The sequence below is a fragment of the Anolis carolinensis genome, chromosome 5 (assembly GCF_035594765.1).
Source record: "Anolis carolinensis isolate JA03-04 chromosome 5, rAnoCar3.1.pri, whole genome shotgun sequence".
NCBI classification, from domain to species: Eukaryota; Metazoa; Chordata; class Lepidosauria; order Squamata; family Dactyloidae; genus Anolis; species Anolis carolinensis.
Genome location: NC_085845.1, coordinates 47,471,340 through 47,493,701, shown reverse-complemented (window position 1 = coordinate 47,493,701; position 22,362 = coordinate 47,471,340). Strand labels below are relative to the sequence as shown.

The 22,362-nt window shown below is 38.1% G+C and overlaps 1 protein-coding gene across 2 annotated transcripts in view; it reads right to left on the bottom strand.

Moving 5' to 3' along the window:
* The window catches only part of arhgap10 (Rho GTPase activating protein 10), a 154,794-nt gene that overhangs the window by 65,593 nt on the left and 66,839 nt on the right, over nucleotides 1-22,362 (bottom strand). For both annotated transcript variants that reach the window (XM_003221688.4, XM_062980958.1), the window contains 6 exons: nucleotides 21,705-21,811; nucleotides 20,499-20,593; nucleotides 19,330-19,411; nucleotides 17,926-17,968; nucleotides 16,097-16,162; nucleotides 2,539-2,613 (listed from right to left, as the gene is read on the bottom strand). In XM_003221688.4, the coding sequence (XP_003221736.1) occupies nucleotides 2,539-2,613; nucleotides 16,097-16,162; nucleotides 17,926-17,968; nucleotides 19,330-19,411; nucleotides 20,499-20,593; nucleotides 21,705-21,811 (468 nt within the window). The remainder of the gene's footprint in view (nucleotides 1-2,538; nucleotides 2,614-16,096; nucleotides 16,163-17,925; nucleotides 17,969-19,329; nucleotides 19,412-20,498; nucleotides 20,594-21,704; nucleotides 21,812-22,362) is intronic.

The following is a 22,362-nucleotide window of genomic DNA, read 5'->3' as shown; positions in this document are numbered from 1 at the left end:
CTCTGTTGTTGAAAGTTTTGGCATCCTCTTTATCATCAGCTATCAATTTGGTAGGTAAGCCCCAATATATTTTATTAGAACACTTCTACTCTGCGTTGTATAATGGGTTTTCAAGGTGGAATACTTGAAATATAATTTTTCCTTAATATGGAGTTTTTACTGGTGTATTTGAACATAAAGCTTTAAATATTTAGATTTTGTTGTGTGTGCCTTTAAGTCTCTAGTTGATTTATATTAGTCACATGGATCTCATAGGGTTTTCTTAGACTAGGAATATTCAAGAGGTGGTTTTGCCAGCACTTGGCACCCCTTAGTGGTCATCAATCCAAGTATTAATCAGGGTTGATCCTGCTCAGCTTCCAATATCAGAAGGGATCTAGTGCCTTTAGAATCTTTACACACTGAAGTTTGTTACCCTGATAAAAAAGAACACTAATACAATATTTTTTTTTCCTACCTAAAAGCAATATATTTCTAGCATAGCAGGCCTGAGTGATTCCACTATGGGAGCTCTATAAACTTCTTCTTGATATTAGATAGCCAACATGAGAGCTATCAAAAAGTATAATGTGTCAAGGGATTCCTCACACTGGACATCTAAGTTATAATATCCCAGGGTCATCATTGAGGTTTTGTGTTAGATTCCTCTTTCAACTGCCTCACTGGTGAGAGCTTGTATTCCAATCATTTCCTCTGCCTTATCTTTTAATAGATTCATTATCTCCATCTGTTCTTTTCAAGTACTTTCCATAAAACTTCACTTCTGTTCTTGCCAAGTACTTGCCTCAGCTTTTGCCTAACACTTATAGGCCTTCCAACATGATTCTGTGGTTCACTTTCATAGAAACCTGACCACAGAACTACACTGGAAGACCTAGAGAAGACCTAAAAAGATGTTCTCTCAAGAAATCCTTAGGTCCTCCATCATGACTGGAGAACGTTGACTACAGGATTATACTGTAGGACACAGAAACATCCTAGAGAGAACATTTTCATGAATAATCAAATTTGCAAAGTCAAAACCACAAATGTAGAGGAACAACTGTAATTCCTCAGAAAATGCTGAACCCCACACACAGCAAATATCATTTTTAGTCTCAATGATTTGTAATGCTCTTTACTTCCTCAGTGATTTGATGCTTCATGACTGTGAGAGGTTATATGCATTCCTTGAACAGCACAGAATTGGTAGCAGTGATTAAAGGTATTAAGAAATTAGTATCTAGCAAGATCATTATAATAAATTGTCATGGCATGGAATACAAGATCTCAAGGCTGACGTCCTATCATAAATCCTGAACAGACAGCCTGTTAAAAGAGAGTCATACAGGTGGCAAGGATTTGACAGCAGCATATAATATAAAAGTGCTTTGCCATTCACATAATGTCTGGGGTAATGAAATGAATTCACTTGCTGGTTTCCTCTAGTTTTCTCTGCCAAAGAACACTGTGTTATCAGCACAGATGGAGCATGCATAGTTCTGGAGAGGAGCCTGTTGCAAACTAGCTTCTCTGAATATCAATGAATCCGTGAGTGAATCAGACACGTGCTACTGTCAAGTGAAAGGTTTGGGAGACTCAGAAAACTGAAGTAATCACCATGGTCTCATCTGACTGCGTGTACTGTCAAGTGCTCTAGACATGAAGTTTGGAAAGGTGGCAGTGTTGACTGCTGTACTGGGGTTGCATGATAGGAAGGTGATGAATTTCATCTAAGTACTCAAACCTTTGAAAGAGTGGTAAGATATAACCAGAACTAGACTTTGGGAGTAAATGAAGTGTAAAACTCCACCACAAAAAAATGGAAAAGGCACAGGGACAGAAAACATCCTAGATTATCTCTACCAATACAATCTTAGATTATCTCTACCAATATAAATAGGAATAGATATTAACATAAAGTGTTGTACTTATTAAGTGAGCAGGGAAGCAACAGGGGAATTGAAATTCCTCAACTAATCATCCAAAGATCAAGATCTGGGTTGTTGTGCATTTCCGGGCTGTATGGCCATGTTCCAGAAGCATTCTCTCCTGACGTTTCGCCCACAACTATGGCAGGCATCTTCAGAGGTTATGATGTAATAATATACCTCACAACCTCTGAGGATGCCTGTCATAGATGTGGGCAAAACGTCAGGAGAGAATGCTTCTGGAACATAGCCATACAGCCTGGAAAATGCACAACAACCCAGTGATTCCGGATATGAAAGCCTTTGATAACACATTAAACCAAGATCTTTAGATAAATTTTAAAAATGTAGTTAAATGTACTGCTGGTAAGCAGGGTGTTTGAAAAAGAACTCGCTTGTTGTAAGTATAGATACATTAAAACTAGGGAGTTCTTTTTCAAACACCCTGTATTACCCTGTTTAATAGGATAGCTGAGGAATTCTAGAAACAAAATGTAATTTGTTTTAATTTTAAGGTTTCATCTAGTACAAATATCTAAACTGGAAAAAGCCTAAATATAAAATAAGACCTTATATAAATACAAGAGACAAGATGCAGAATATGGAATGGAAAAAAAAATAAGCCTACCCATTAACAAATTCAGTAGTCTCTGGACCTTTGAACTCACCCCCACAACTCTGTATAGTCCTTGGTCATCTATACCTGGTAGGGAGAAAAGAAACATAAAGAAAATACATTTTGATTAAAATCCAGTGTACAGTCATAAAAATAAGCTCAATACTTCTCAATTATTGAACACGCTTGGACTGAAAAGAACTTAGGAGGGATAGCTCAGGAAACAGAAGCAGTAAGAAGACAATAGTATTTTAACTTCATTTCTGCAACTGTTCTGAGAATGCTCTATGCAAAATGAAAAACACAAACAGCACATGGGAAATTTCATTTCATGGCTAAGCTGGAGGGGACTATGGCAGCTTTCAAATCCCAAAAACAGAGACATCACTCTACTACATATGCATTACTGACATTCAGTTGGATACACCAAAGATGACCATATGTTCAATGCCTTTCTCCCTGGGTGGTCCAGGCTGCAAACTACAGACAATTTGCCCTCTGTTACAGCATAGAAAAAAAGACTACCAACACAAAGGCTGGTTTTAAACATAAGGTATTGGTCAACAATTATTAGGCTTCTGGTCAGGTCCAGCCCCTGGAGGACTATTCACCAACTGTTGTCTACTCACAAGATCAATGTTTGCATTAACAGGGCTAAACACATATATCTCAGAATATGATAGGATTTTTGCTTTATGCCTAATACAGATTTGCCAGCACCAACCTGGAAATTTTATTCACCACATTAAATAGATGATTAAAAAAGATAAAATATTTATTACAATAAAACAAACTAGGCAGAGAGACAGATGTGCTAGAAACAAGACATCTTAGATGTTCCCACTGCTTTGAAATTAGTAAATAAGCAAAGGGGAAAACCAAATGCTATTTTTGTCATAATTTTTTTTCTAGAGTCTTACATATCCATTTGAAAAAATATTTGCTTCACTTCACCTTCCTGTCTTCTTAATTCAGACTAACATCTACTTACAGATGAGAATTATTTAAAAAAAAACTTCTAGGGAGCATTCCTACAACAGATATGGCCAAAGTGATGTTAGCAGCCCTGGCCAATGCACCCATTGGATGATTTGATATATTTTCTTGATCACTGTAAACACCATCTTTGTTCATCAAAGTTCTATATAGTGTGGCCTAAGCACCTATGCCCAAAGTATACTTTTTTGTGGTGTGAAACACTAACATGGAATGATTGATAGCTGAACATTGTAATCTATAGTTTTTATGTCGATCAGCATACCTTTTGGGAATCCACTCTCTACATTGGTTCTGAGCCGACTTTGCTAGGTCTCATACTCAGAAAGTTTCAGTTATATCGCCCAATTTAGGTACATATGATTTATATCAGCTTACTTCAAACAGACAGGGTTTACACTGTCCAGTTCATAAGGACAGTGCAGAGTATAAATAGCTGAGGAAATATGTTATTGTTCAAATCAGCTGCATGGAAAAAATCAAATTCAAGACTGCAGATAAGAGATAAAAATGAAAAGCTATCAAGAGAACATATCTGATTTGTTCATAAAAATTTCAAACAGAAAAGATAGGTGCAGAATTTCCATTAAAGCAGATAAAATCTTTCTATTTAGTTCAGTAACTTGGATATTTTCTAATTCTATTGAGAATTCCACCATGATGCATGGAATTAAAAATGTCCCATGTTCATAGAATGGTTTGTAGGTACAAAGTCAAAGATATTTCCAAATACATAAAACACCCAGAACCAGAAAACACGTGTTCACATGACATAAGGTTCTTGTTTTGATGATCTTTCAGTCTTTCCTGTTTGAAAAAAGTGAACACCACAAATGCAATAGGGACAAAATGGGACAAATTCGGTCTCAACTGCTTTTCCTCAGTAAAATATATTGGCACATGACTAGAACATAGGAGCATTTAGCTCTTCAGAAGATAATGTAAAAAATACTTAACTCAAAGAAAGCACACATAATTGTTAATGGAGAATTGACAAGAATTAGTGAAAATTGATCAGAAACAGGCCAGTACTGACATTTCTCAAAGACTGGAAACTTCTTTTGACTTTTTTTTGCAAAAAAAAAAAAAAAGATGAAATTACATGGTAATTTTTAGTTTTGATAATTAGAAAGATTAGGCCCTTGAAAGAAGGGAATATCTTGTAATTTTTGACAAGGAGGTATCAATATATGCATATATGACTGCCAAAAGGTCAAAAGTCGCTTTCTTTTCTTTTTTCATTATTTTTGATCTGTGTTTTTTAATTTTAATTTTCTATTTTTTATTTTTTAATCTCCATGTATTTCAAAAAAGTGTTGTAATATATTATTTGTGTTTGTTTATGTACATATATAAACACACACATAAATAGTGCCTTCTTCATCAAATTCACTTTTGTGTGAAATCTGCAACAGAACATGACTGGGAGACTAAAATGAGGGTTAAAAACTTCAATAACATAAAGGATACTACAATACTGGCTTTTCATATTTCAAAAATGCATAGGATTATAAAAACTGAAGGTATTGTTGATAATCCATTTATCTTATTGTTTGTATATATCCCAAAAGTTACAGCTCTGGGTATGTATTGATTATTTTCAACTTCTAACAATAAAGACACTGTGAATAAAAATTTGCCGACTCAAGAGGCTGCTACTTTCAATTAAAAACACAACATGCAGTGAACCACAAGAACTTTGTAAGATTTAAGATAAAAACATATGCCACTACAAAATCATATAAAAGCATGTTATCCTGGAAACTAAAGTGATTTTCACAGTTTTAAGTAGATCCTTATTAAAAAAATAAGTTAAGATTTTAATTTCTCATCAAAAAACACAGTAATTACAATTCTTGATGAGCAATGATAGAAGGAAATAACAAAATAGAGTAAAATGGGTTTGTTTTCTGCAATGATGGTCAGTAATTTTATCTGAACTAAATGGAATACAAGGCTATTCAAGAATGTAGTTTCTTCACATTGGGTATAGTAACGTGTTTATGTTATACGATAAATATAATTTTATAAAAATCTAATTCAGATGCTAAATTGATGTTATTCAACTCTTTACTCAGACCAAGTAAGCATGTGAAATTGCAGTTTTGTTTGAATACATTACTACAATCTGAGTTTAACAAACAATACAAAACACTGTATTTCAATACACATCATCTCCATCTTTTTAGAACTCAGACTACTTTCTAAACCAGTCTCTAATCCTACCAGACTATCTTCTTCTTACTCCACTCACACCAATGCAACAGCATCTTTTTCATTTTCTCTGCCAATCACCATCCATATGCAAATTCACGCCACTGACCATTCCACATGTATCACTCCATATATTTTCTAACCATATATTACAAAAGCAAACAACATAGGAACATAGACTCACCTTAGTAAACGTAGGAAAGGAAATAAAAAATAAACAGAAAGTAGAATGGAGAATATTAAAATGGCCATACACACATATCCTATGACCTACTATTCTGGCACAAAGACAATGAACCCACTCCCCTCAAACAATTCATGGATACACATGTCACCAGGGATTCAGACAATATTTCCCTCCATTAGTATTTCCCTATGAAAAATGCACCTTCCCTCCCCAAAGCTATTAACAGTGGGCCATGAAAGAGTAGGCAGCTTTTACAGCACAGAAACTCTGCAAGTAACATTTTCTCCGTCATTTAAAATGCAATAAAAGGTGTACTAGCAATGTTTTCAGTGTCAGGCTGATCTTAAAGCAGAAGTACACAACTAAAATGTCACAGCAACTTAGTGGACTCTCCTACAGATTATTTTTACAACAGACAACAGTCACGTTTATTGGATTTATACCATGCTAGAGTAGGTTTAAAGGAGGATTTAAACCAGGGGTCCTCAAACTTTTTAAGCAGAGGGCCAGTCCACAATCCTTCAGACTGTTGAGGGGCTGAATTATCATTTGAAAAAAAAAAGGAACAAATTCCTATGCACACTGCACATGTCTTATTTGTAGTGTAAAAACAATGAGAGAACAATACAATATTTAAAAATAAAAACAATGTTAACCAGCATAAACCTATCAGGATTTCAATGGAAATTGTGGGCCTGCTTCTGGCCAATGAGATAGTTAAGTTAATTAGGATTGTTGTTGCTGTGTGCCTTCAAGTCATTTCAGACTTTGGGTGAACCTAAGTCTAAAACTGAGGGCGGGGGCCAGGTAAATGACCTTGGAGGGCCGCATCTGGGCCCCGGGCCTTAGTTTGGGGACCCCTGATTTAAACCATGCCAGAATGGGATTAAAGGCAATTTACAATAATTTTAAATTTTTTATTTCAGAAAAATTAAGAAGGAATTAAACATGCTAAACAACGAAAACATATTTAAATGTATTTTCAATATAAGATAAAAAAAGATTAAGACATTTTCCAACCCACCACCCCACCCCCAGCAGATTAGTTAAGCATACAATACAGCTTTGCAACTAAAAAATCAAGAATATTCTCATAGTCAAGATCATTTTTGTTCTTTTATACACCAGAAACACCAACTATTCTAAGATATGTGGTTGTTATATATAAAGAGGCTAATATGTTTTTGACAGTGCTGCCTTCCCCAGCCTGGTGCTTTTCAGATGTCTTGGCTTACAACTGCTAGGATTTTTGCCATTGGCGATGTTGGTTGAAAATGAGAGTTCAAACTCAAAACATATAAGCCAAGGCAGTTTTAGCAGATCAAACAATTCTACTAATATTACGGTCAAGCTGTAATTTCTTGCTATGAATGGATTACTTGACAACATATACTAATATAGGTGTTGGGTATCTGTGGGCTTGGAGATGAGGAACTAAGGCCCCTTCCACACAGCTATATACAACTCACATTGAACTGGATTATATGGTCAGTTAATCCAGTTCAAAGCAGATATTGTGGATTATCTACCTTGATATTCTGGGTTATATGGCTGTGTGGAAGGGTCCTCAATCAGACAAATTGAACCATCAGCCAAAATGCAGTAAATGTTCAGGGGTGTTGAAGTTACAGTCAAATTTGTTTTACAAATAATATTTTTAAATGATTGTATGACTAACATGAGTCTTCAGCTGACTTTAAAGTTTCTTTTTCATTTAAAAAATGGTCAGATATTTTGCTGGATATTTTTCCCTATGAAGAACTTTCCTTCAAGTTCAATGAAACTGATTCAAGCTTACTGTGGAAATATAAAAAATGAAAGCTCACTGCTGCCATCTATCTCCACAGTAAGTTGTTATTACAACAAAATGATAAGCAGGTAACGAATTTTTACTACAGAACTTTTGCAAAGAGGATCAATCAATATGCCCTGGAGGAATATATATATATAGACCAACTAACATTTCGCATACAGCTATGTGGCATAAAAGAAATGTTGGTCATGTAAAGAAAAAATATTCACCAAATTTTAATGTAGACTCAGTCAGTATGAAACCTTTAGAAGTTTCCACCTTTTAATTATACCCCTTAAAAGAGGTTTCATTGTCTTTCAGACAAAGCCTCGAAGATACCTTGAAACAAAAATAAAGTGCACTCATCTCTTTATTTCACATTTAGAGTGACAAAGCTGGTAAGCAAAATGATAGAGAGGCGTGAGGTGCACCAACATTCTGGGTTAGCAGAAAAATTTTATGCGTATTTAAGGTGTTATCGGCCAGTGATTATTCTATTGCCAACCTCTTGGCCTGTTCATATAACTTCAAATAACAGAATTTCACCTAATAAGAGCTAAAACACGCGTTTTTAGTGTGTATAAGTCTGTGTAGCAGGAAAAAACTGGCTAATGCACACATCAATCTGGGAAGAGTGCCAAATGATTTGGAATGAAAAAACAGAAGTACAACGGCTGCACACTGGTACTCAAGAAGGTGGGACAACAGTAGATTTTGGAAAGAAGACTATACACATACTATACACACCAACTGCAACTTGAAGGATAAAAGGGACACCTAACTGACTTCAACTAAGGTAATGCACACCTCCATTGTGATTCATCTTGCTTGGTCAACCAATAGTTGAGTGTGCATAAGAGAGAATTAAAAAAGCCCAGGTAGATCCTTTAATAACATCTCCAGCATCGAAGATCACTGTCTATGGCAACACTCCTGTTAGTCATACAGTAGACTCTCAGTTAACAGAGAACCATGGGGATTGCTAGATGCTGGATAAGTGTAATTTTGGGTAGTTGAAGAGTTATTATTAAAATAGTCCTAACTAATTCTGTATCCCATATCCCACCATAAACTCTGTAATGACTTATGGATCCGGATGGATTCCTGACGGCTCTTGGGGAATTCCTCGCCACCTCGGCTGGTGATTCTGTCGATGCTCTGGTCACCCTCTGGAACAAGGAGGCGGCTAGGGCAATAGACACGATCGCTCCAGAACGTCCCCTCTCGAGTACCCGAGCTAAACCATCTCCTTGGTTTACTGAGGAGTTGGCAGCGATGAAGCGAAAGAAGAGGGAACTAGAGGGCGTGTGGCGTTCGGAGCCAAGCGGGCCAAACCGAACACGGCTGTGTTCCTATCTTAGGGCATATGCCGCGGCAATAGATGCTGCAAAGAACGTTTTCTTTGCAGCTAATATTGCGTCGGCAAAGAACCGTCCGGCGGAGCTGTTCCGAGTTGTCAGAGGTTTGTTATATCCCGTCCCTCAAGACGGGATCCCTGACAACTCGGCAGCCCGCTGTGAAGCATTTGCTCGGTTCTTTGCGGACAAAGTCGCTTTGATCCGTTCTGGCTTTGACACCATATTAACGGCAGTCTCCGAGGATGTAACACGAGCAGATGCTTGTCCTATTTTGATGGATTCATTTCAATTGGTTCAGCCTGAGGATGTGGATAAGGTGCTTGGAGAGGTGAGGGCTACCACATGCATCCTAGACCCCTGCCCATCCTGGCTGGTGAGAGAAGCCAGAGGGGGATTGGCCGAGTGGGTGAAGGTGGTGGTGAATGCCTCCCTTCGGGAAGGCATATTTCCAGCGAGCCTGAAATTGGCTGTTGAAGAAGCCATCACTGGACCCCACTCAATTGGAGAACTTTCGGCCTATTTCCAATCTCCCCTTTTTGGGCAAGGTCATGGAACGTGTGGTGGCCGCACAACTCCAGGCATTCTTGGTAGATACCGATTTTCTGGATCCGGCACAGTCTGGCTTCAGGCCGGGGCATGGTACCGAGACAGCCTTGGTCGCCTTAGTCGATGATCTACGCCGGGAACTGGACAGGGGGAGTGTGTCCCTGCTGGTTCTGCTGGACCTCTCAGCGGCCTTCGATACCGTCGATCACGGTATCCTTCTGGGACGCCTCGCTGGGATGGGTCTCGGAGGTACTGTTCTGCAGTGGCTCCGGTCCTTCCTGGAGGGTCGGTCCCAGATGGTGTCATTGGGGGACACCTGCTCAGCCCCACAACCATTGACTTGTGGGGTCCCGCAGGGTTCAGTACTGTCCCCCATGTTGTTCAACATCTACATGAAGCCACTGGGAGAGATCATCCGGAGTTTCGGGGTCCGGTGTCATCTGTACGCAGATGATGTCCAGCTCTGTCACTCCTTCCCACCTGTCACTAAGGAGGCTGTCCAGGTCCTGAACCGGTGTCTGGCTGCTGTGTCGGACTGGATGAGGGTGAACAAATTGAAACTGAATCCAGACAAGACAGAGGTCCTCCTGGTCAGTCGTAGGGCCGAACAGGGTTACAGCCCGTGCTGGATGGGGTCGCACTCCCCCTGAAGACACAGGTTCGCAGTCTGGGGGTCCTCCTGGACTCATCACTGAGCCTGGAGCCCCAGGTCTCGGCGGTGGCCAGGGGAGCCTTCGCACAACTAAGACTTGTGCGTCAGCTGCGCCCGTTCCTTGGGAGGTCTGACTTGGCCACGGTGGTCCATGCTCTGGTTACAGCTCGTTTGGACTACTGCAACGCTCTCTACGTGGGGTTGCCTTTGAAGACGGCCCGGAAGCTCCAACTAGTACAACGGGCGGCAGCCAGATTAATAACTGGGGCAGCTTACAGGGAGCATACCACCCCCTTGTTAAGCCAGCTCCACTGGCTGCCGATATGCTACCGAGCCCAATTCAAAGTGCTGGTCTTGACCTATAAAGCCCTAAACGGTTCTGGCCCAATCTACTTGTCCGAACGTATCTCCTCCTATGAGCCAGGAAGATCCCTAAGGTCATCTGGAGAGGCCCTGCTCTCGGTCCCGCCTGCCTCACAGGCACGGCTGGTGGGGACGAGGGACAGGGCCTTCTCGGTGGTGGCTCCCCGGCTGTGGAACACCCTCCCCAGAGAAATACGGCACGCCCCAACCCTTCTGAGTTTTAGAAAAGCCCTGAAAACATGGCTATGTGCCCAGGCTTTCAAAGATTAAATGATAAAAGACGACCCTGGACTGATTTACGGCTACAGCACGAGGATTTTGGAGGAATGGATTTTAATCATATGTTTTATATTTTTCTATTGTTTAATTGTTTTATTGGATTTTCATTGCTGTTTTAATTATGTGCAGGCATTGAATTGTTGCCAATTTGTACGCCGCCCTGAGTCCCTTCGGGTGAGAAGGGCGGGATATAAATGTTGTAAATAAATAAATAAATAAATAAATGACTTGCTATTAATATTAAAATATAGTAATTAAAAGCAAATAAAGACAACTAAAGACAAACTTAATGTAACACAGCTTTACTATATTATAAAACAGCATTTTATTTTAAGTATTATCTCTTTGATGATATTATTATTATGACACAGCAAACAAGATAGATATGCTGGATTATTATTATTATTATTATTATTATTATTATTATTATTATTATTATTATTATTATAAGTATGACACAGCAAACAAGATAGATATGCTGGATTTCGTTTTACAAAATCACAAGTCGAACACTTCCCAAGTGTCTAGGACTGTGTGATGTATTTTCGGATGATGTGCGCAGATCCCAGTAGGGTGGCCTTTTGCAGTTGGCAGATCGTAATTTTGTCAATGTCTATTGTTTCCAAATGCCGGCTGAGATCTCTTGGAACGGCACCCAGTGTGCCCATCACCACCAGGACTACCTGCACTGGTTTCTGCCAGAGTCTTTGAAGTTCAATCTTGAGGTCCTGATAGCGGCTGAGTTTTTCCTCTTGTTTATCATCAATGAGACTGTCACCTGGGATGGCGACATCAATGATCCAAACCTTTTTCTTTTCCACAACTGTGATGTCTGGTGTGTTGTGTTCCAGAACTTTGTCAGTCTGGATTCGGAAGTCCCACAGTATCATTGCGTGCTCATTTTCCAATACTTTGCAGGTTTGTGATCCCACCAGTTCTTTACTGCTAGGAAGTGGTATTTGAGGCATAAGTTCCAATGAATCATTTGGGCCACATAGTTGTGCCTCTGTTTGTAGTCTGTGATTTTCTTACAGCAGCTGAGGATATGATAGTCTGCATTTTGGGTCATCAGCTGATTTTTTGATCTTGGCCTTAATTGCATTTGTTCTGATGGCTTGCTCCTGGGCTGCAAGGATCAGGCCTTCTGTCTCCTTCTTCAGGGTCCCATTCGTGAGCCAGAGCCAGGTCTTCTCCTTATCAGCTTTTCCTTCAATTTTGTCAAGGAACTTTCCATGCAATGTTTTGTTGTGCCAGCTTTCAGCTTTAGTTTGTAGTATGGTTTTCTTGTACTGGTTTTTTGTCTGCTGTGCTTTGAGAAGTTTCTGATTTTTTACTTCAATCAAAGCAGGTTTTTCACTTTGCTTTACATATTCTGCCAGGACATGTTCTTCTTCTTTGACTGCTTGTTTTACTTGTAAGAATCCTCTGCCCCCTGATCTTCTAGGCAGATATAGCCGGTCAACATCACTGCGAGGGTGCAGTGAATGATGAATGTTCATGAGTTTTCTTGTTTTTCTGTCCAAATTGTCCAGTTCCACCTGTGTCCAATTTATAATGCCAGCAGTATATCTTATGACAGGTATGGTCCAGGTGTTTATGGCCTTGATGGTGTTGCCTCCATTGAGCTTGCTTTTGAGAATTTTTCTGACCCTTTGTGTGTATTCTTTGCTGACCACAGTTCATGCTTGATGTTGTCCAGCTGTAGTATGCCCAGATATTTATAGGCCTCTGGCTGGTGACACTTTATTGTTTGGACATTAGGCATATTTATGCCCTCACTTTCAGTGATTTTTCCCTTCTTCAATGCCACTGTTGAACATTTGTCCAAACCAAACTCCATGCTGATATCAGTGCTAAAAATTCAGACAGTGTTAGTCAGAGACTGGATTTCAGTTTGCATTTTCCCATATAGCTTAAGGTCATCCATGTACATCAGATGCAAAATTTTGTGAGATTTTTTATATGTTTGATAACCGAGGTTTGTTTTTTTGTAAGATTGTTGACAGAGGGATCATGGCAATAATGAAAAGCAGAGAGGACAATGAGTCTCCCTGGAAAATTCCTCTTCTGATGTTGACAAGTCCATAGCTTTCATTTCCAACAAATAGTTCAGTTTTCCAGTGCTCCATCATGTTTTCAATAAAGGTGCCAACTTTTTTTACTAATCCCAATGGCGTCCAGGCACTTGATGATCCAGCTGTGTGGGAGTGAGTCTACTGCCCTCATATGCTGCACTAAAATGCTGGTTTATGCTAATACCAGTAATTTTACAATAAAAATAGATTTACTTAAATAATTATTAATGCTGCTGCAATTTAACAAAGATCATAATTCTTATATACTTTAGTCACAGAAACCTGCTAAAAGTATACATTCCTCTAATAGACGAGAAAGTACTGTCATATGTAACTAGCTAAGAAAGATTAAGAGGATAATGATTATGTGTGTGTGTGTGTATATATATATATATATATATATATATATAAAATGTATATACCTCACAAAACCTCTGTGGATGCCTGCCATAGATGTGGGCAAAACATCAGGAGAGAATACTTCTGAAACATGGCCATACTGTCTGGAAACCACACAACAACCCTGTGATCCTGGCCATGAAAGCCTTCAACAACACTTCGGTGACTGTTCTTGATTCTGTACTGCGCCTGTGTGCAAAATATGCACAGAAGCTTACACTCCTCAATCCCAGCCAAAGGTTCCCTCGAGATAGATGGACTCATGAAATACTATGTACAGTAGAGTCTCACTTATCCAACACTCGCTTATCCAACGTTCTGGATTATCCAACGCATTTTTGTAGTCAATGTTTTCAATACATAGTGATATTTTGGTGATAAATTTGTAAATACAGTAATGACTACATAGCATTACTGCGTATTGAACTACTTTTTCTGTCAAATTTGTTGTATAACATGATGTTTTGGTGCTTAATTTGTAAAATGATAACTTAATTTGATGTTTAATAGGCTTTTCCTTAATCCCTCATTATCCAAGATATTCGCTTATCCAACGTTCTGCCGGCCCGTTTATGTTGGATAAGTGAGATTCTACTGTAGCTACATTTCGCATTAGAGTGTCTTTTCAGGGTGGCGTGACTTCTTTTAGATGACAAACAAGAAACAAAACAACCAAGAGGAAATCTCTAATCCATTTCATTAGTGGATTGGGTCAATCTCCAGAATGAAATCCTGACAACCAGAAACATAATGCCCTAATTTCAAGTTATCCAACTGCTATCATGAAAGAATAATTTGTTACCCATGCAGCCTGGAAATGAGTTCTGGAGAACTTCAGAGTCCTTTAATATTACAGGAATTTATAGCCTTTTCACAACACAACATCCTCCTCCTGGTCAATATGCAGATAAACATATTAAATCAACTTAGCATATTAATTCTACAATAACAATGACTGTAAAAATTGTTTCAAAAAATTAAACGTTGTGATACAAATTTCTTTAGAATAAACCATATACTTTGAATCTTCATTAAGTACAACCTAGAGCTGAAAATCCTATTAATCTTATCAATCTGTGACATGTTAACAATTGAAGCCTCATAAATAAAGCATAATGACATAATGAAGAAGAAACATGCTAAACATTTTAAATGTTATCAACATTAAAAGTTAGAAAGCATAAATACGGTTTGCTTTCCATACATTTAAAACATTTTCTAAATAAAACTGAAAGCTTAAAAATAGAAATACACCAACCTATCTTTTGTAAGAGTTTCATTAGCATGGTGGTTAAGTGAATGAGGGAGTAATTGTGTTAAACCTTGAACAAGCCACAGTATATCTGATTTAGCCCCAATTCCCGATACTAGGGATAATAATTGTCTAATTTAAGGGTGTTGCAAAATTGTTGAAAGGCAATACATATTAATGCAATAAACAAACAGGAGACATGCTACAAATGAACATATCCTCAGCCCTCACCAAAATATCCTTATTCATTTCTTGTGATGTGAAACTTAGGGTCTTGCTCTACAAAGCCCTATATGGCTTGTCCAGAGTATCTGAAAGACCATATCTCCCTACATACACCTGCTAGAATAGTCTGATATGACTTCCCATAGCAGAAGTTTTAATCTCCGTGTCACCACAATCACAGGCTCATTTGGTGAGCACATGAGAGAGGCTTTTCAGTGGCTGCTCCTATCTTCTGGAATTCTCTTCCTTAACTGTCCTTGTTTTGCCAGTAGGCAAAGATAATTTTGTTTAAGTAGGCTTTTAATAAGGAAATAGGGAGGGGCTTCTTAATAAGGGGAGCACTTTCTTTATTTTTTAACTTTAGTCTGCCTTTTAAATGGTTTTATGTGATTTAATAATAATAATAAAAAAACTTTATTTATACCCCGCCACCATCTCCCCAACGGGGACTCGGGGCGGCTAACATGGGGCCATGCCCAGAGCAATACAATATAATAAAATATAAAAACAACATATCATAGCACCATTCAAAATACAATAAATAATAATAAACAGAACATCAAGAAATCAAAAAACAAGAAAACTAGGGCAGGCTTTAATATGATAGCTTTCATTGTTTTAAAATGTTATTGTAATTTTTATTCTTTTTATGACCCATTCTAGGAGAAAGGTAGAAAACAAATAAATAAAATTATCTGCTGTAACAAACAATAGATTATATAGCTTGTACATTTGCAAACTGTTATAAGCTACATTTATTCTGAGCTGGCTTTTTATACCTTTAGGTAGTGTGTAGACTTTCTTGTTATGTGGAATTCTTTAGACAGCACTGCACATATGTTTGCCTCTTGTTTTAACTTATGGTATTCCACAAAGGTCTGTATTTCTGTGTCACATATTGTTTGCATTAACTATAGTTATCACCTTCATTATATTTTGAAATTACATTCCAAAACACCTATTATTATTATTTTATTATTTGTTCGTATATTTGTGACATTCTTTTTAGAGTACTGCCTTCAGTTGAAACCTTTTCTCCTGTACTTTTTAAGGAAAAGAAGCAGATCTTGAGTAATTTAGTTAACAAAAAACTAAAGTAGCTTCCCCCCTATTTTATTCTTGTAACACTGCAAGCTCCACCACAGCTGTGATGATGAATCATTTCTCCACCTTGTTCTCAGCTCAACCATGTATTTTCATGAAAATTAACACTGGATGGGGTTTGTTATTACCTCTTGTTTCAATAGCGCTGATGCATTTTCTGATAACTGTGAACCCAATCTTATCTAGCTGCGCACCTAGGAGGAGAAACATTTGCAAATATTACAGTTCTAATTATATATTACACCTTTCTTACAAAAAAAACCCAGAGATTAAGTCTCCAAAATATATAAAGTTGTAATTATTCAAATTTAGCCTTAATTTAAACCAATTTTTAAAGTAACAGGGAAAGACATTTCAAAACTAATAGATTACATCTCAATTCAGATGTAATGTGACACCATGGTTAGTCATTACATCAGCAAATTTCAGGCTCTCGCACACTTTTATCCTCTCCTTGTCCACTCTCTCTTATAATTTGAGTGAAAATATGGCTGGCAGTACAGTGGGGCCCTCTGAATTTGCGAGTTTAACTTCCACAGATTTGATTAGTATGTTATCTCTAGGAAAGTATTAATTTGATTAATATGCTTTCTCTGGGAATCCGTTATCCTCCAGGGTGACTCTATGGTCAATGTTTGCCGAAAAGTTAACCATAGAGTTGTGCTACAGATTTGTGTGTGTATGTTTCCTCAGGTAAAAAAAAACAGTAATTTTTTCTCGTGGGTTTCCTACTTTCCAAGGATTTTAAACTCCATTAAAATGGGCAGCCTGTCATAGACATAGATCTCAATTTACTAATTATGATTTGTATTTATGTTTCAAGCAGACTTTCAACACATGAGATAAACCACTGCATGGATATAGTCAAAAATGATGAACACTATGAAACAAAAAGCATAGGCAAGTAAAGTAGAACCCCGGTTATCTGATTTAAACGGGCGGACCGAAACTCGGATACTCTGTTTAATCAGATAACCCGATCTGTAGGCCCAGGCGCCTAGCGCAGGGAGAAGTTTCCTCCCTTTGGCCAGTGCTTGGACCCAGGGAAGAGCGAGGCATGCCGCTGCCTAGCGACAGGCTTCGCGTTTCTCTAAAGGCCCAAGCGCTGGCTGAAGGGAGGAAACTTCTCCCTTCGGCAGGAGCCCCGGCCCAGGGAAACAGGCCATGATCGCAGGACGCTTCCTCCTGCCTCTCCCTCCTCTTGCAAGAAAGAGCTCCTTCTTGCGAGAGGAGAGGAAGAGGGAGGAGGAAGCGCCCCACCTCTTCTGCTCCTTCTTGCGAGAGGAGAGGGAGAGGCCGAAGCGCTCATGGCCTACTTCCCTGGGCCGAGCCCTCACCCCTTGGGAAGCACCCATGAGCGCTGCTAGGCAGCGGCGCTCGTGGGCTCCTTCCAAGGGGCGAGGGCTCCTTTCGCAGGAGAGGGAGGGGCGCCCCCGGCGGCCCCTTGGATAATGCAGCGGTTCGGTTAACCGGGGCTTGGTTAACCGGAGTTCTACTGTACGTCAGAAAGTGGTAGGAAAAAAGTGGTCTCCTTCTTGTTTTGTCAAACTTTGATTTAATTATACATTCTGAACCAAACCTAATGTTTGCTCTTTCTTTACAATGGATTGGGATACTGAATTGGCACACAGAAACTGCTCATGAGTGGGTTTTTCCTTCTTCCTAGATCCTCACAGAATTCTTGCACTTGCATAACCTGATAAAGAGCCATTTCTCTCTGCCATGTGCCACCTCTCAAACCAAGACATTTTTCTTCTGGCAAAGGCCACACTGAAAGCTTTATCGTTAATCTATTTAAACTTATTTTATATCCATGTACGATAATATGCTACTGCTTTAACTGATGAGAAGAAGACTAAAGTACATTTGAAATTCCAGTCTAATATTTACATCTTTAAATGATTCTGGGAAATATCCTAATACAGTTTAACAAAATATCAATTTAATAAGTACTTACTTCCTTGCCTTTTTGTACTAGACCTGTTCAAGTTGAGGAAAACCTAGCCAAGAAAGAAAAACAAGGGTCTAAATGAGGGACAAAAATAAAAAATATATTTTTGCTGCTGAAGTCAAGTCAACTTTATTTATATACCATCCCATCTCCCCTTGGGGACTCGGGCGATTTACAACATAGCTGGCAAATGAAGGGTAGGCTGCTGAGAAGAAATCAGAAATCTTGTTTTCTCATTACAGTGTTCCCTCACTTATCGCGGGGGTTAGGTTCCAGGACCACCCACAATAAGTGAAAATCCGCAAAGTAGGGACACTATATTTATTTTAATATTTATACACTATTTTAGTAGTTATACACTATTTTAAGAATTTATCAACCAATCATTTGTTGATAAATCGCCTCCTCAGCCTCCTGTTGCCCCTTGGGCACCTTTTCTTCTCCTTCCTCCCTTTGGCTTCTCCTTCCTCCCTTCCCTAGGATGTAAATTGTAATTTTTTATGATTAGAGTTTAGAGTTTATTGAAAAACGGCTTAACAGCAAATCCACGAAAAGTGAACCGCGAAGTAGTGAGGGAACACTGTATTACCACAGTGTTATTCTCTGCTCTCATTCTTTTCTAATACACACTGATTGTTTTTTAAAAAAAAATCTTTACCTAACAGTAACCTGGGTGAGTTCTGTGGCTATTGTTGGTTGCTTGTGTGCCATCACCCCTTAGTATTTACAGACATGGATTAATTCCCAAAGTACTCTCCTCTGCAATAAAACTATTGATCTAAATCCACACCTATAGGGAAACTTTTGCATTTCTGGCCCATTCCGCCCTACATTTGCCTGTGTTCAAGGTGTGAATGTATATGCCCTCACACATTTCCATCAATTTTGAATGGCATCCAACATATCTGATGTAGATTTTGGCCTATGCAAACTTATGCACTAATTAAAGTAACATGATACTTTTTGTTATCTTTCCTCCAATAGATACATATAGCTATCCCCTATGGACCACAATCCCCTATGGCTAGTTTTATGGGAACAACACTGCCATGCTTCAAGTGCAAATACAATATTACTTTTGTGTAGTACGTTTCATAATGGTGATGTCTGATTGTAAGGGACTACTGTATATCAGATGTATTCTGTATATCAACTGTGTCACAGAAATATAGAATTAATAGTAGAAAGAAACAGGAAGCATGATCTGTGCTAGTTTTTCTCAAATTGAGCCAGAATCCACTACTGGATCTTAGTACACTTTCATTTGGGACACAGGCCATACAGTACCTCTTTGCTTGGGTTGACCCCAGCAGCAGTTCCTCTACATGCTTATGACAAATCTGCCTCCATATGATCTATGTAATAGTAATGTTTTCCTAATATAGCAAACTAAAAAAAAAGCCTACTTACAGAATCCTTTCCATCTAATGCTTCAAACCAGTGGTTTCTGTCCTCTTCGGAGAATGCTTGTAATGTCATAGCTATACCAGGTCTTTAAAAGAACAGTGGAAAATATTAGGTTTTATATCCTTAATGAGCATAATATCATTTCCAAATTCTCTCATCACACGTACTCAACATAAAAACATAACTATACTTCAACATATAATCTACTCCATTTAATCCATGTTTTTATTAGTTCTTGTTTTTTATTGGCTAATGTTTAATTTTTTTATTATTATTATTTTTTTATTGTGCAAGTTGTTGTCTATTGCTGTGTTTTATACTGCTACTGTTTTTATTCGGGCTTGGCCCCATGTAAGCCGCCCTGAATCCCCTCCGGGGAGATAGAGGCGGGGTATAAAAATAAAGATTATTATTATTATTATTTGATTAGTCATTTATAAAGGATTAAATATTTCCAGCCTCTATACGGCCACCTTGCTTCTTGTGCTTGAAGACAAATGGGATCTAAACTAAAAATATTTTCACATCCCTTCATTTTCAAAGTACAGTAGAGTCTCACTTATCCAACATAAACGGGCCGGCAGAACATTGGATAAGCGAAAATGTTGGATAATAAGGAGGGATTAAGGAAAATCCTATTAAACATCAAATTATGTTATGATTTTACAAATTAAGCACCAAAACATCATGCTTTACAACAAATGGATAAAAAAGCAGTTCAGTACACGATAACGTTATGTAATAATTACTGTATTTATGAATTTAACACCAAAATTTCGCAATTTATTGAAAAATTAACTACAAAAACATTGACTACTAAAAGGCAAACTGCGCTGGATAATACAGAATCTTGGATAAGCGGAGGTTGGATAAGCGAGACTCTACTATATGGCCAGATTTTCTATATTGGAATGCTTTAATATGGTTCAGTGCTATGGATCAAGTCAATCTTCACACACATGCCCCCCTCCATACTCTACAATTGGGAGAATTAACCCAGCATAGGAAAACACTGCACCTCATCATCTTGAGTTAAAAACAACCACCTCTTAATATAAGGAAGCTGGTTATCAGCTCTTAGTCACCCCAAAATAACTATTTAACTTTTTGCGAGGTAAAAACCATTATATTGTATAAAATAGATATTATTAATACTTGCTTGACTAACTTACTTGTCTACTGCTTCCATATCGAAACAGAACCGCCTATCTATAGAATCAGTATTCCTTTTAATACAGTGCTTAAGGAGGAAGACTTCCAGTTCACCCTGAAAAGGATTTTATTACATGACAATTTTAGTAGTGGAGGAAATTATTTTTGAATTATTCAATAATAAAAGCAACTATTTCAGGAGGAAATGTGAGGCTGGGAAGGCCATTTAATACTAACAAAGATGATTAATTACAACATTCACACTGGCCTCCAACAGACAAGAGTTCTTTCCCCCCACCCAGGAGCTTCCACTGATATATAAACCTTCCTTGCTTAGTTTTCCCCATACCTCACAATCTCTGAGGATGCCTGCCATAGATGTGGGCAAAACGTCAGGAGAGAATACTTCTGGAACATGGCCATACAGCCCGAAAAACAAAGAACAACCCTGGTCTGGAAAGGCTAAAGGAGTTGATAGCCACAAGGGGAAAACATATTCAGGGAGAACTTATGTAGTCTCAAGAATACAATCTGTCCACCCTAGCTGTATACACACAAGACAAAGTGTCACTAAAAGCTATTCCAACTATATAGATATTGGGTGTTGGATTTTTTGCTATAATGATACCACAAAATTAGTGACAGAATATATCAGAAAGACTGGAGTGGTCTGTTTCTGAAGTCCTGCAATGATTTGAAACAGTAGTTGTAATATTCAGAATGCCAGTGATTTACTTTCTTGTTATTCTTTACATGCTCTCAACAGAATATGTTGAAGCATTCTGAGGATGAGAGCAGGAAATTGTGATTAGGAAAAGGAAATGCTTGCCCTTTAAGCCCCAAACAGTACTTAAAGAACATCCTGCTTTTGAAAGCCAACAATCTGAGCAAGGCTACCACAAGAGCATCAAACATCAAGCCTACAACATAAACATGAGGGTTATAAAATAAATGTTTAAATAAAAGTACTTTTTTGTCTCTTGCCGGGCTAATTATGCTCAACTAAACCTCATATTCTTTTCACAGTTTTACGAAGGAAAATGGGATATCATTTGTTCTGTTTATTCCCACTTTTCAGAACTTTTCAGAATTTGAATCATTCTATTTTAGCTTACTATAGTTAAAACAAAATGTGAATCACACAGAGAAAATATATAAAGTATATCTTATTTCTCACGTTCTCATTTAGATACATGAAAAACAATTTAAATGTGAAATGTACTCACAAGTTTTCCTCCTGACCTGTGCTCAAATGGTATCATAGTAAACTTCTTTGTCTCTTTCTTGTACATGCAGTAGTGTTTCACCCAGCTGGAGCCAAATGGTGCAGGTCCTTTAACAAAAAAAGAATGATTTCATCATTCAGGGTATGATTAATTACACAATTCTTCCTCCATAGTATTTTGTAAAAGTCTATGTATTCCTCCTTGCTAGGTCATTTTGAAGAATTATAACAGAAAAGGTAATGGATAACAGACAGAAGGAAGAATATTTTAAAGAGATCATACATGCAAGAGGTGTTTATAAAAGTATGATAGGGTGAATTATAGTCACCTGCAGCCTGAGTTGAATCCAAAAGATACACACAAATGAAAAAATCTTCCACTTCCAGAAAAGTGTTGCTATACACATCACACCAGAACAGAAATCGCTCTTTGATTTCTGCTAAAATTTGCATATTATCTTTACATGTGTACACACAATGTAAAGCTTGCTAATTATCAATTAAATGCTTGATTTGTGGTGAAATATCTAACTTATATTACTGTAAACAAGCCAGCGCTGTAGTCGTGTACTGACCAGAGAAATTCTCAGAAATGCAGTATACTGTAATCAGAATATTAAATGGGGAGAAGGGGGACAAAATATGTTTCTTTTTTTTCT